Raw genomic sequence first — 14,193 nt, 5'->3', positions numbered from 1 at the left:
GGATGCTTACACTGTTGTGTATGCACACTGACATTACACATCCAGCGGAGCATACTAGCTTCATTTTTTTTTAAGCCGATGCATATCCTCAGCAATCACAACCCATGTTTCACTGCTGTGTAGCATGGCTGTTTGCACACAGACATCATACAATCTACCTTTCACTCTAGACCCTCTGTTACCAGCAGAGGTAGGAACCCTCTGAACTTTGCCCAGCCTATTCTTATTCTAGCAGCTATGCTCTCAGAGAACCAACCCTGCTCCTGACATGGCCACCTAGGCAATGGAAGCTATCAACTACTTCTAGTTTTTCCCCTTGGCATGGGATGGAATTTGTTTTCTGTACACTTTCGGTGTTTATTGCACTTGTGCATCTTCCACACAAAAAACTATCTTCCCAGTTAACCTTCCTTTGATATTGCTGCAACTCTTGTGTGTCCATAGCTTACACAGGGTACATCTTATGGAGTTTCTACCTATGCGTTTTCTACAGATCGAGCAAGGCCATCTACCTGAAGGGATTTGTGATTTGTCCGCCTTCCTACTTACTAAGACTTGGGGTTTTGCTAGGTTAACTTGAAGGCCCTTCAATTCTAGACCTTGCTTCCACACCTGAAACTTCTTTTCTAGTTCTGGTAGTGACTCAGCTATTAAAACAACATCATCAGCATAGAGGAGTTCCCAGGGGCAGCCTGTCTTGAATTCTTCTGTTATTGCCTGGAGGACTATGATGAACAAGAGGGGACTGAAGACTGATTGTTGGTGAACCCCTACTTGTACCCTGAATTCTTCATTGCACTTGTTGCCAACACTCACTTTACTGATAACATCCCTGTACATGGCTTGTACAGCTCTCGCCAACCACTTGTCTATCCCTAGTTTCCACATTGATGACCAGATAAGGGATTAGGGGACCCTGTCAAAGGCTTTCTCTTGCAAGTTTGAGCTCCTAAAAAGTTATAAGTTTACAAATATAATTTGTAAACTCATAACTTTTAGGAGCTCAAACTTGCAAATTATGATATAATGATGTCAATTTGACGAGGTTTTTTTTTAAAACGTTCATTTCCTTTATATTTCATTTGTTTATCTCCACTGAATCTAAAGCTAAGCACTATCCTTAAAGGTTGCAAAGGCATTTAGAGCCATCATTTCCACTTGTATCTCTGAATGTCAGACAAGAGTTGATCCAATTCTTTTTTTGTATTCATATTCACTTTGTCTGTTCACATTATTTTCTCATCTAGATTTTTCTCTTTAATCATTAATCTGAGGAAGTAAGAGCTTCCATAATCCTTGGAATTCCTCTTGAATAAAAACAATGAAAGCTAATTCCAAGATTTATTCAGTTATTCTAAAGTTATAAAGCATTTCCATAGTATGATGGTCCTCAGATTGAAGGATCAAATTTAATGTTTTACAGACAACAAAAAACAAGAGTATGGATAGCAAGAGATAGAGTGGTGGTTCAATGGATCTGTTTGACTGTTGGCAGAGAGCAGTCAGCAGTTTCTGAAGAATAATCTATCAATGGCAAAAACGAATGGCAAGAATATCTTGCTACTAGATATATTCCACAAAACTAAATCATTTATTACACATCTCAGAGTAGGCTAAAACATTGATCCATAACAAAGAAAACACAGAAAATACGACTTAACACCATAGTCACAATATTAAATAATAGAATACACATACTTGCCTAAATACTATTAAGTCTAAAACTAAAATAGTTAAGTACTACGAAGGGAATTTGGAATAATGAAGGTGTGAGAATAATCAAAACTGCTGGAATGAGATGAGAAATTTCTTTTGAATAAAACTTTATCTAAATAAAACATCGGTTATTGATTAATGAAACTATTAATTATTATTTATTGTTTTCGATTAACTTATTTCAAATTACAAATATTGGTATTGATCAACTACAATTAATTGAATATTTACAACTCAATCTTTTAAATAGGTTTTATTATGGTTCAAATCTTTTCGTAAAAAAACAACTGATTCAATATTTATGACTTTTAAAATTTCATCTGCTCTCGGAAAACAGTAAACAGTCATTTAACATTATGTGTGCGAATACTTTCTTTTAATTTTTCTTAGTTAACAACTGAATTAATTTTATATATACGAAGCTCAACCGACGAGAAATTTCTAAATTTTTTGTTAGCGCTTTTGATTACCGCCCTTGATTCTTAAATGAATGCTCAAGTATACGAGCGCCAATTAAGTGAAATGATATACCAGTATATCAACATAACAAAATATTTAGTTCAATCACCTAATAAGAATGACTACGTCAATAGTGGTGAAGGTAGTTAGATCTAATAGAGTTAGGGTATTAGACATGGGCTTCATATAGTGATTCAAAAATATATAGCGTTTTCCCAAGCATATAGGGATTTGAACACAGCACTACGAGATAACGAAATATTCGTTAATTTTACACTTCGGTTTGTATAGAGAACTAATTCACCCTTCGTACTGCTTAGTGCTCGGTGTAATCTTGCGTTTTGATTACAGTTACAAAGTAGCGCTCCTGTCACGTTATGAACTTCAGATGTTTCGATTCAGCAAATCCTAGACAAAGAATATAAATTCCACACGAACAATGTGCTTGAAAAGTATAATACGCGCACATTAATAAATTAATTAAACTTAGAACTAATAGTTCAATCAAACCGTTTGTTTACATTCAATTTCAAATTAAGATTGGCCTATACTCGTGTTTAAATATCACTGTTGAAATTGTCTGTGCTTTACGTGAAGAATACACTTCTGACAACTTCTTACATAAACGTCATTTATTTGTTTTTATCACTGAAACTAATATTAAGGAATTAATAAGTGAAAATATTATATTTCAACTTCAGCGGTTAAAATATATTTCGTTTTCTTTTTCTTATCATGACCAAAAGATCAGCAAGTTTTCATGTATAGAAGAAAAGGTGTATATTCTTTTCTATTCTAGGCACAAGGCCCGAAATTTTTGGCGAGGGGGAGTCGATTAGATCGACCCCAATACGCAACTAGTACCTAATTTATCGACCCCGAAAGGCAAAGTCAACCTCGGCGGAAGGAAGGTGTATATTAAAAAGGAACGGTTAGTGTTATTTTGCTTTGAGAGCAATGAAGTAAAACATGTGGAGGTTCATAATACAATTCTTGCTTCTCTTATAATATATTATTTTCAAATATGAAAACATGCTGAGGTTATGGTTGTGACAACTGTATCACAAGAAAGACGTCGAAAACATAAAACAGTATATATATATAGACGAAAGATCGCCTATATATATAATATATGAAAGAGAGATATAGATAAATAAATATATTTATCAATAAATAAGCTGAAAGGGCGAAATAATTACAATAACTCGTCTGCCTTATGCTATATTCCAGTGAAGTAAATGTGAACAGAAAAAATCAGACGCAAAATAATAATACAAATACATGACTCAACCTGAAGTAAAGTGGTGTTGAAGTTTGTCTTAATATTTTGTCTTCGTCCATTTGGACACAGTATTTGAACATTAAACGCCATATTGGCTATCGAAACGGTGTCACCACTGTAAGTTCTCCTCCAATTATATATCACGGGGGATAACACTGATAGGCTGGGTAATGTTTATATATAACGGCATAACAACAAAAATAAAATAACTACATATTTCTCCCTCTCTCTCTTTGTACGAATGTAACTATTCATAATAAAGAATCATTCCTCTCACTCCAGTATTGCTCTCTCAAACAACCTTGATAACTACCAATGTCCTTTTGACCAACACGCGAGCACGTTTTTTTCCTTCTGTTATCCAATGCAACCATTACACCTAACCGGGTACAGCTGCAGCAACTTTTTAACGTTTTTTTTTGTTTTCTTTTACTACTTGCTGGGCATTTGTTATTTGCTCATTTCTTTGGTCTTTCTCTCACATGCATCAGCCAATCCATAATGAAACAGTTTCTGTTTCTCTCTCTTCCACAAGTCACTGATTCGCTATCTATCTGTCTACTAAAATTCTGTAATTGCTTGCTTGCGATCATGTCTGTAATTTAATACAGTCAAACCAGCGCATAATGGGGAAAATATTCTGAAAGTAAAGTAGCCCTGAAATGCGAATACAAACGGAATAAAACAAATTTCACGTAAATCGGACCACGGAGTCCTGAGATACGCGGGTTTTGAAATTTGTTTCCACAAATCTAAGAAGTAAAACCTGGAGTTATTGCCCTTCCTGTGAACACTTGGATAGCTTTGTTGGCATAACTACAGATATGTACCCCACCAATTTTGTGGCCTCATGACTTCCAGAAAAATTGATACTTTTAAACAAAATTTTCAACAAATACCGCTTAGATGCTGTGGATTCAGAGCATGTAGGGGTTTATGGGAAAGAATTTTTCCGAAAGGGTGGTGAGAAGAGTTTCGGAAAATTCACATGGTCCAACTTTTTCCCCTTGTAACTTTCAGAAAAATGAATTTCTTTAAATGAAATTTTATACAAATACCTTTCAAACAGCATAGATAACGATTATAAAGACATTTGTGGGGAATTTTTTTCTGATTGGGTGGGAAAAGGAGTTTTGAGAAAATGGTTAGTCTTGTCCTTCCTAAATTCAATACCAACCAAGTAAAACATCATGGCTCTAGTTACAAACCCACGACATAACATCTATAGGAGAAACAACAGACACTGTCATCTCATCTTCTGGTCTCATATAATTCTCTAAGTTCCCCATACTTTTTGCCCATCCTTTTATGTATCCATTCCATATTGCTTTTGTAAGGCACCATCAACTCAACAATCAAACTTTATTTTGTCAAGCCATGTAATGTCATAACGTTAAAGCATTGCTTTGATATTACAATATGGTATATGAATACCAATGCTCCTTTCACACACACCCTACAGAACTCTGGGCATTGGTTTTCTTATATGTATGTTCCTGCTTTGTCCTTTTTGCCCCCTGTCTTGTGGAAAACAGAAGTATGCGATAAGGTGTTTTACTACATCAGTAATGATGCTCAGGATGTGGTAATGCCATCAGGCATAACATGCAAAGATGATTTTTATGATGCCATGTATCATGTGGTCTGCTTTTAACAAAACTGATTGCCTGTGTGCTTGCTATATATAATCATTTGATATGCTAGAAGTAGATGTCAAATATTTCTCAAATCACATTCTACCATCTTAAAAAGGAAGGAGATATTAGATAATGCATAGCTAGAGTGTGTCGCCTGGAGCGACCTTTCAGTTTACCGCTCCCAGGCCCCCACAAAAAAATACATATTGCCTATAGCAGACCCAAAAGTGGTGCTGCTCTCATAAAAGTGCTGCTTAGGGTGGACCACCCCCTCTAGCTATGCTAGTGAGATAATGTAGTCCAAGATTTTTGGGAAAGGAGGTGATTTTCACAATTTGAATGCTTTTCTTTATATGTTTGCTCAATCAGATTTGACTTGGGGCTAAAGAACAACAATAGAGACAGGATGGGAATTCCAGGAGACTGAAATTGCATTATGGCGAAGAATGATTGAGAAAATTTTTTAGTGCAGCTTAGTGTTGAAATGATGTAGGGCTGATAAAAGGAACAGATGAGTATATGAAATAGGTTGGGGACAGGTGGTGTGCAACATGCTCAGAGTAATAGAAGCAATTGTAGTATAAAGGGAGAAAGAAGAGCAGTGTCATTGTGAGATTGTGATTATATAGGCACAGGAGTGGCTGTGTGGTAAGTAGCTTGTTTACCAACCACATGGTTCTGGGTTCAGTCCCACTGCGTGGCACCTTGGGCAAGTGTCTTCTTCTATAGCCTCGGGCTGACCAAAGCCTTGTGAGTGGATTTGGTAGACAGAAACTGAAAGAAGCCCGTCGTATATATGTATATATATGGGTGTGTTTGCGTGTCTGTGCTTGTCCCCCCACCACATCGCTTGACAACCGATGCTGGTGTGTTTACGTCCCCGTAACTTAGCTGTTCGGCAAAAGAGACTGATAGAATAAGTACTAGGCTTACAAGGAATAAGTGCTGGGGTCGATTTGCTCGACTGAAGGTGGTGCTCCAGCATGGCCGCAGTCAAAATGACTGAAACAGGTAAAAGTATAGTATATCGGTTAACTGGACTACCAAAGCTTAGACTTTGAGTTTAGATTCCCTTTTGGAATTTTGTTATATATCTGATGAGAAAACATTATTTTATGTTATTTATTCCATCTATGTTGAGGATAAGTAGCAAATCTACTGAGAATATTACCAACAATAGATTGACACTCTATCAAAGGCAGATTATGTCATCTGTTTAGTTTCTTCATAAATGATTTAAGTCTCCTCGTGTTTATGTCATAGAGATTTTCATATGGTTGAACAACACAACTGCACAATAAATGGACTTATTCAGAATATTAAAGAAAATAAGCCTTTCTTGCATATACTTGCCAAGTTTTACCACGTAAAAAGCATACAGTACACTCTGTAAAGTGGTTCACATTAAGAAGGGCAGCCAGCCATAGAAACTATGCAAAAGCAGTAGAGCTTGGCACAGTCTTCTGGTTCATCATCTGTCAAACCATGCAGCCCATGCCAGCATAGAAAACAGATGTTGAATGATGCTGATAATGCATGATCAATGCTGTACATCATGTTGCTTTTGACAACTGTACAACATAATGATGTTGAATTGAAAAAAGGATGGCTGTGGGTAATGAAAGCTACTGAACAGCACAAAGAAAAAGAAATTACCATTTTTATATTATGTAGGCATGAACCTGAGGATTATAAAACAAACAGGGACGGCTATTGTTGGAATTGAATGAGTGTTTCTCTTAGATATTTCTTCCATAAACAGAGATATAAAGTGAGAAATATATAAAATTGTAAGGGCTTTATAAATTTGGAAAACTGATTTTAACTTCTAACAGTTAAGTTTGGGAAAGAATGGTGCCTACCTTACGTACACTAAATAAATTGCTTGAAAATGAACTCATCAGCCACGAAGTTATGAAATGGGAACAGTTCAAATTTGGAAACTAAGCTTTTGAATTTCCTTACACACACATACACAAAAGCTTTTAAAGTAACAATGTCATCATAAATATATTTGTATTTTAAATGTCTAGAAATATGACCATTATTAGAATCATACCTTTATATCCATTTTATAATAGTATATTTCTGTGTTTGATTGGTATTCAAGTTGTGAGTGCTCCATCTTTTTATCATATGTGTTAAATGCAGGATTAGTTTAACTAATATATCAGTCCATTTTGTAGACAGTGGAGTAAAATATTAAAGAGGTTTGGATACTAATTGTAGCATGTACAATGATTTCAAATTACATTGTCCCAGTAATCTTTTTATCGACCCCGAAAGGATGAAAGGCAATGTCGACCTTGGCGGAATGTGAACTCAGAACGAGAAGACGGGCGAAATATCGCTAAGTATTTCGTCCAGAGTGCTAATCATTCTGCCTAATTGTAGTATATAGAATAACCAGTCAAAGGTGTTTGTATTAAATTGTTACGCATTTAAAACAAGGGACGCAACTCCTACTTTTAAATGAATTTTAAAAATATGTATTTGTAAAAATCTTTACATTCTCTTCACAACTCATGTTTGTAAGGAAGAGTAGGGGGAGGTTATTATTGCAGAACTGCAAATATTTCATTAAAATGTGGATATTATACTTGTGTAGTTGGGCATTGTTGTAAAACCAACCATTTCCAGCGTGTTTTGCATTTTTTTTCAAAATGACATTTCTGACTATAAGTAGCAATATTTAGGTCACGATATCTCTGAGAATAATTGATGTAATAGGCTGAAATTTTATTTGTTCATCTTCCAGAGACACTTGAATGCTACTACGTAGGGATCCAAAACGCTTGAACTGCTGCATATGACTATGAGCGACCCCTGAATGAAATCTAGGCCAACTTCATCAGTGTCTTTGATTCGGCATCTACGAGTCTGTACCCCAGTCTGTTGGCATTCCAAATTAGAGCATATTATCTTTGATAATTTGGTAGAAAAATTGACTTAAAATAAGGGTCTGTTTGTCTTGTCGGTCATTTTGAATATATAATTAGGTCATGAAGAGATGTGGAAATTTGAATATTATATTTTTTGATAGAGCCAACATTGTACTTGATATATGCCATATTTGGTTTGCTTGGGTTTCATTCCCATTGAGAGTATCTTTAATTTAAGGGTGTCTTCCTACGTCTGAGGGGTTAGTCTTGCCTTAATGATTAAATTTGAGGAAGAATGACAGGGGAGGTAATTCTCGAATTAACAAAAGAATGCAGTAGGGAAGTGAATCCAGTCTCCAACAGATCTCTCGACAGGTTTCAATCCCGTCTGCTTCCAAGTGACATCATAATAAAGAATTAGTGTATTTAGTCTGTATCTATTTATTCAAGAAACCCTATTTTCTACCATCTAACTCAGACAATAAATGGCTAGAGGTATTTTTATATGATTCTTCATCTTTATAGATCACTTTTTTTTCAGTGGGGAAAGCCTCTACATGCTCACTAGATCTGCTAGAAATAGCAACCTGCAAAAATGATTGGAAATTCAGAGCTGGAATACCTTTCATCATATATCTGCTTGAGCAGGATTGACTTGAGGTTAAACAACAACAGCAACGACAATAACAACTTCTCAAATTTAAAGTAAAAACTGATTTTTCAATAAGAAAAGTACTGGATAGAATTATCTCCTTGAATCAATTCCATGTTTCATGTTATTATAGTACAGGCATGGCTTTGAGGTAAGGAATTTGTTTCTCAACCACATGGATCCGAGTTCAGTTCCACTGTGTGACCCTTTAGGTAAGTATCTTCTACTATAGCCCTGAGCCTACAAAAGACTTGTGAGGGATTTGGTAGGTGGAAACAGAAAGACGTCCTTTGTGTGTGTGTGTGTGTGTGTGTGTGTGTGTGTGTGTGCGCGCGTGTGTGTGTGTGCGTGCGTGTGTGTGTGTGCGCGCGTATGTGTGTGTGCATGCGTGCGTGCGTGTGTGTGTGTGTGTAACTGTCTCTTTGCCTTCACATTGCGTCATAGTTGCAAACAAGCGCCACCGTCATGCAAGCAGTGTCCTTCATTTCCAATATTCCATGGAAACGTCTGGTCATGAAGAAACATTAGCTTGCTTGGAAACAGGTTAGGGCTGGTGACAGGAAGGGCTGTAGAAAATCTTCCTCGACAAATTCCACCCGAACCATGTGCGCATGGAAAAATGGCCGTTAAAATGATAATAATGATTTCTTCGATATTCGAACTTGTAAAAAATCTTACCACAGACAAGCGGATTAAACATAAGGGAAGCAACTCTTTCAGATTAACTAATTCGTTTCGATATACTATTTAAATATCGGGCACGAGTTTGTTCATTTCCAGTTCATCACTGAGAATTCTACTTCTGTGAAAATTGTTTACAAAACAAAAATATTATCATCTTAATTTCCTTTATGCCACTTCGTTACAACCGACATAATTGCTACTGACACTTTTATTTTATAACAAATTATTTGGCATACAAGTGTGCCCCCGCCCCCATCGACTTTGTTTCCTCATAACTTTCAGAAAAACTGTTGTCTTTTAATGAAATTTTCTACAAATACCTTTCAGATAGTGTAGATTACAATTATAAATTATATCAAAATTTAATGTGAAAAAACAAAACAAAACAAAAATAATCTAGTGAGTGTTTTCACATACAAATTGACACACATCACATGTGTGCACCTTTCAATTTTTTTCTTTACATTAAATTCCAATATAATTGTAACCTACACAATCTAAAAGGTATTTGTAGAAAATATCATTAAAAAATACCTATCTTCAGAAAGTTATAAGGAAACAAAGTCAGCTTATGTAAATTATTTGAAACTCTTCTTCACCCACCCACCCCCTGAAAATGTTTTACACAACAAATTCTGATATACTTGTAATCTACACTGTCTGAAAAGTATTTGTAGAAAATTTCATTGAAAAAGAAAAACCATCTATTTTTCTGAAAGTTATGAGGAAACAAAACAGTGTGCACTTATGTTGGTGTGCCAATTATTCTTCGATGACATCTGTTTGGAAGAATAGTCAAGTGTAAGTGGCAAACAGCTTGCTTCCCAACCACATGGTTCCAGGTTCAGTCCTACTGCATGGTGTCTTAGGCAAGTGTCTTCTACTATAGTCTCCGGCTGACCAAAGCCTCGCGAGTGGATTTGGTACAGAAACTGAAAGATGCCCATCATATATTTATATATACATCTACATGTGTGTGTCTTAGTGTCTGTGTTTGGCCTCTCCCTTCCCTGATTGACAACCGGTATTGGTGTGTGTTTGTCCCTGCAACTTTGCAGTTCAGCAAAAGAGCCCAATAAAATAAGTAGTAGGCTTAAAAATAAGTACTGGGGTTGATTCATTTGACTAAAAATACTCCAAAGTGGTGCACCAGCATGGTCGCAGTCTAATGACTGAATCAAGTAAATGATATTTAAAGCAGGGAACATCAAAAAGAAAACAAAAATGTTATGAGAAAAATACAATATTAGTTCTAACTAGAAAAATTTATATAATGAAGTAAAAATCAATATTAGTCACTGATTAAGATTTTTTCCCATCACTGCACAATTTTTTTTTTTCTCTAGTTAGCCTTTTGATACTTTGTATTAAATATCAGGTTGAGTAAAAAGTAAGCAACCTTTTGAAACATGAAATTCTCTTCACAATATGTTTCAACAAAGAGGAAATTTCATTCATGAAAGTAAGTACCATACAATCAACACATTTTTGCCAACGAGTTACAAGTTTGTTTATTCTGGTAACATAAAAATCTGGAGTTCTGGAGCTGATGAACTCTTTGAACACACTTTCAGCATCGGTTTGATTTTTGAACTCCTTCTCTTGCAGGAAACCATCAAGGTGCTTAAAAAGTGGTAGTTGGTAGGAGAAAGGTCTGGGGAATAAGCTGGGTGGGGAAGAACTTCATAGCCAAGTTCCCTCAACTTCTAGAGTGTTGTTAGTGAAATGTGTGGTCAAGCATTGTCATAAAGAATGATTAGCCCTCTTCTGTTGACCAGTCTGGGATGGAGGAGTATCAGTTTTTCATTCATTTTGGCAATTTCATGACAATATGTTTCTGTAGTAATGGTTTTTCCAGGTTTTAATAAGTTATAGTGGATGAGTCCAGCAGTACACCACCAAACAGGCACCATAACCTACATTTTGAAGAGCTCAGGTTTAGGGAAGGTTCTTGGTGCTTCATTTTGGTCCAGCCACTGCGAAGAGCATTTTTTATTATTGTACAGAATCTACTTTTCATCGTAAGTTACAATACATTGAGAAATGGATCAGTCTTGTTATGGAGAAGCGATGAGCAAATTTCATATCGGTGCATTTTCTGATTTTCATTCAAATAATGTGATACCTATTTGTCGAGCTTTTTTGATTTTCCAATCGCATGCAAATGGTTGCAGGCAGTTTTCTGGCTAACTTGAAGTTCTTTTGTCAGTTCTCGAGTGGTTTTATGTGGATCTTTCTCAATGACAGTCTTTAATTGACCGTCATCAATGACAAATGGGTGTCCACTACGCTCATGATATTCAAGGCTCAGGTCTCCACTGAATAATTGTTTAAACCATTTTCGAGCTGACCGCTCACTGGTCATTTCCTCACCAAATGTTTCGTTGATATTGCAAGCAGTTTCAGTTGTTTAAAGGCGAGAATTAGAACATAGAATTAAAGAATTTAGGCGGCGAGCTGGCAGAAACGTTAGCATGCCGGACGAATTGCTGAACGGTTTTTCATCTGTCTTTACGTTCTGAGTTCAAATACTGCCGAGGTCGACTTTGCCATTCATCCTTTCGAGGTCGATAAATTAAGTACCAGTTACGCACTGGGGTCGATGTAATCGACTTAATCCCTTTGTCTGTCTTTGTTTGTTCCCTCTATGTTTAGCCCCTTGTGGGTAATAAAGAAATAAGAAACAAGCATACAATTAAAGACCATACGGTCAGTATCCCTGTAGCCTCCCAACTTATGTAACCCCTCTTGTCAATCCTTACCCTGTCTCTCCCCACCACATACTCTTGCAGACATGGCAGTGTGGTCAAGAAGGTCACTTTGCAACTATATGGTTTTGGGTTCAGTCTCACTGCAGAGCAACTTGGGAAAGCATCTTATACTATAGACCCAGGCTGATCAATGTGTCAAGAGTGAATTTGGAAGATGCAAACTGTGGAAGCCCATATATATATATATATATATATATATATATATATATGCCTTATCTTCGAAACGTCTAGTTAGAATAGAGGCAGCTGACGAAGGATTAATTCCAAGTAGCTATCTGTTTTCCTATGTGTTCGTTCCGTGGTCTGTAGTTCATTGTTCTAACGTCCTGCACCCTGATATGCATCTATATACACATGTAGATGTAAGTATGCACATATATGTGTGTATACATGCATATATATTCTTTGTATTATATATATATATATATATATATATATATATATATATATATATATATATACACCGTCTGCAAGTGGTTGGGTTCAGCATATTATCCTCCATTTTCTAATTGTTACACAAATTTTGGGTAAAACCTCCACTTTTACCTGCTCCCATTGATTGCACCTAGTATAGCACTAGTGTAGCAATAATTGGGTACCCTCCCAGCAGTATACTGGATAGATACTATCCCTTAGTGGGTTGTACCCCCAACCCCTAACTCTCTCACGTTATATATATATATATATATATATATATATATATATATATACACATGCACACACACATACACACATACATATGTACATACGTACATACACATGCATGTGTGGGTTTTTGTGTCGGTGTTTGTCTGGGGTTGATCTGCTTGACTAAAATTCTTTAAAGTGGTGCCTCAGCATGCCCACCATCCAATGATTGAAACAAATGAAAGACGAAAGAGATATACCATCATCATCATCATCATCATTTAATGTCTTTCTTCCATGCATGCGTGGGTAGGATGGCTGACAGGAACCAACTAGGTAGAAAACCACCCTAGGCTATGGTATCTGTTTTGGCAGGGTTGGATGCCCTTTCTAACACCAACCAGTTTGCAGAGTGGACTCAGTGCTTTTTATGTGGTACTAGCACAAGCGAAGTTAGTTTTAGCATGATTTTTATAGCTGGATGCCCTTCCAAATGCCAACCACTTGGAGGCCAGAAATTTGGTGGGAGAAATAAGTCAATTACATTGACCCCCAGTGCTCAAGTGGTACTTATTTTATCGATCCTGAAAGGATGAGAGGCTAAGTCGACCTCAGTGGAATTTGAACTCAGAACGTGAAGACAGATGAAATGCTACTAAGCAATTTGCCCAGCATGCTAACAGTTCTACCAGCTCACCAACTTATATATATTATTGACAATATATTATGGGTTATGACATATAACAGGTTAAGATGTTACCATTGGTTTCACTTCAAATATTGATGTCTTTTCAAACATGGTGACTAGAAGCTCAGAGTTTCATTAGCCCTGGAAGTACATACAGAATTGGTGGTGGCAAAAGTGAAGAAGGATAATTTAGTGGAATAAAAAAAAGTCGGGAAGAGTTATTTCCCTGGGTTTGTGTTAAAAGGTCATTTGTAAAATGGAGAGCGGTTGTTAAATTAGTTTTAAAGAATGAGCTGAAACTGCTGTGTGATAAAAACAAAAATAAAATAACAGCAATAACAATAGTAAAGGAAAAGGAACCAAAACTAATGTTATTAATTGCAACGAAGGATAATATCATAGGTATTAAAGGAGTAAATCTTGTATGTGCAAATACACACACACACACACACACACACACTCTCTCTCTCTCTCTCTCTCTCTCACACACACATACACACACTGATACACACATATTTACACATACAGACACATATACATGTGTGTATATGTGTGTGTATGCCTATATATATGCAAAAAACTATTTGATTGCATGTGTATGTGGGGGCAGGGGCATTTGATGAGGCAGGTGGGAAGGAATGAGTGAAGAAAGCAAAAATCTGGAGGAGTTGGAAACCCCATTGAAGGTTGGGACCAGAGGTGATGTAGGATGTAGCAGTAACTATAAATGGAAGTATGCTGCTTGTGAATGTATTGTTCCCTAGTGTGAAGTGAGGTTTGACCACTTCACCAAAA

General features: G+C 36.4%; 1 protein-coding gene across 2 annotated transcripts in view; it reads right to left on the bottom strand.

Moving 5' to 3' along the window:
* The window catches only part of LOC106871830 (tether containing UBX domain for GLUT4), a 61,197-nt gene extending 52,980 nt beyond the window's left edge, over positions 1 to 8,217 (bottom strand). Inside the window, exon 1 of one of the 2 annotated variants that reach the window (XM_014918544.3) lies at positions 7,154 to 8,217. In XM_014918544.3, coding sequence (XP_014774030.1) covers positions 7,154 to 7,219 — 66 coding nt within the window. In that variant the 5' untranslated portion in view covers positions 7,220 to 8,217. Of the gene's footprint in view, positions 1 to 3,466; positions 4,021 to 7,153 lie in introns of those variants that run through there. The other variant, XM_014918543.3, reaches the window with a different exon arrangement.
* Positions 8,218 to 14,193: the final 5,976 nt, after the last annotated feature.

This window comes from Octopus bimaculoides, chromosome 4 (genome assembly GCF_046866305.1).
Source record: "Octopus bimaculoides isolate indiv1 chromosome 4, ASM4686630v1, whole genome shotgun sequence".
NCBI lineage: Eukaryota > Metazoa > Mollusca > Cephalopoda > Octopoda > Octopodidae > Octopus > Octopus bimaculoides.
The sequence above is the reverse complement of the archived record's forward strand: the minus strand, read 5'-3'. Positions and strand labels throughout refer to the sequence as shown.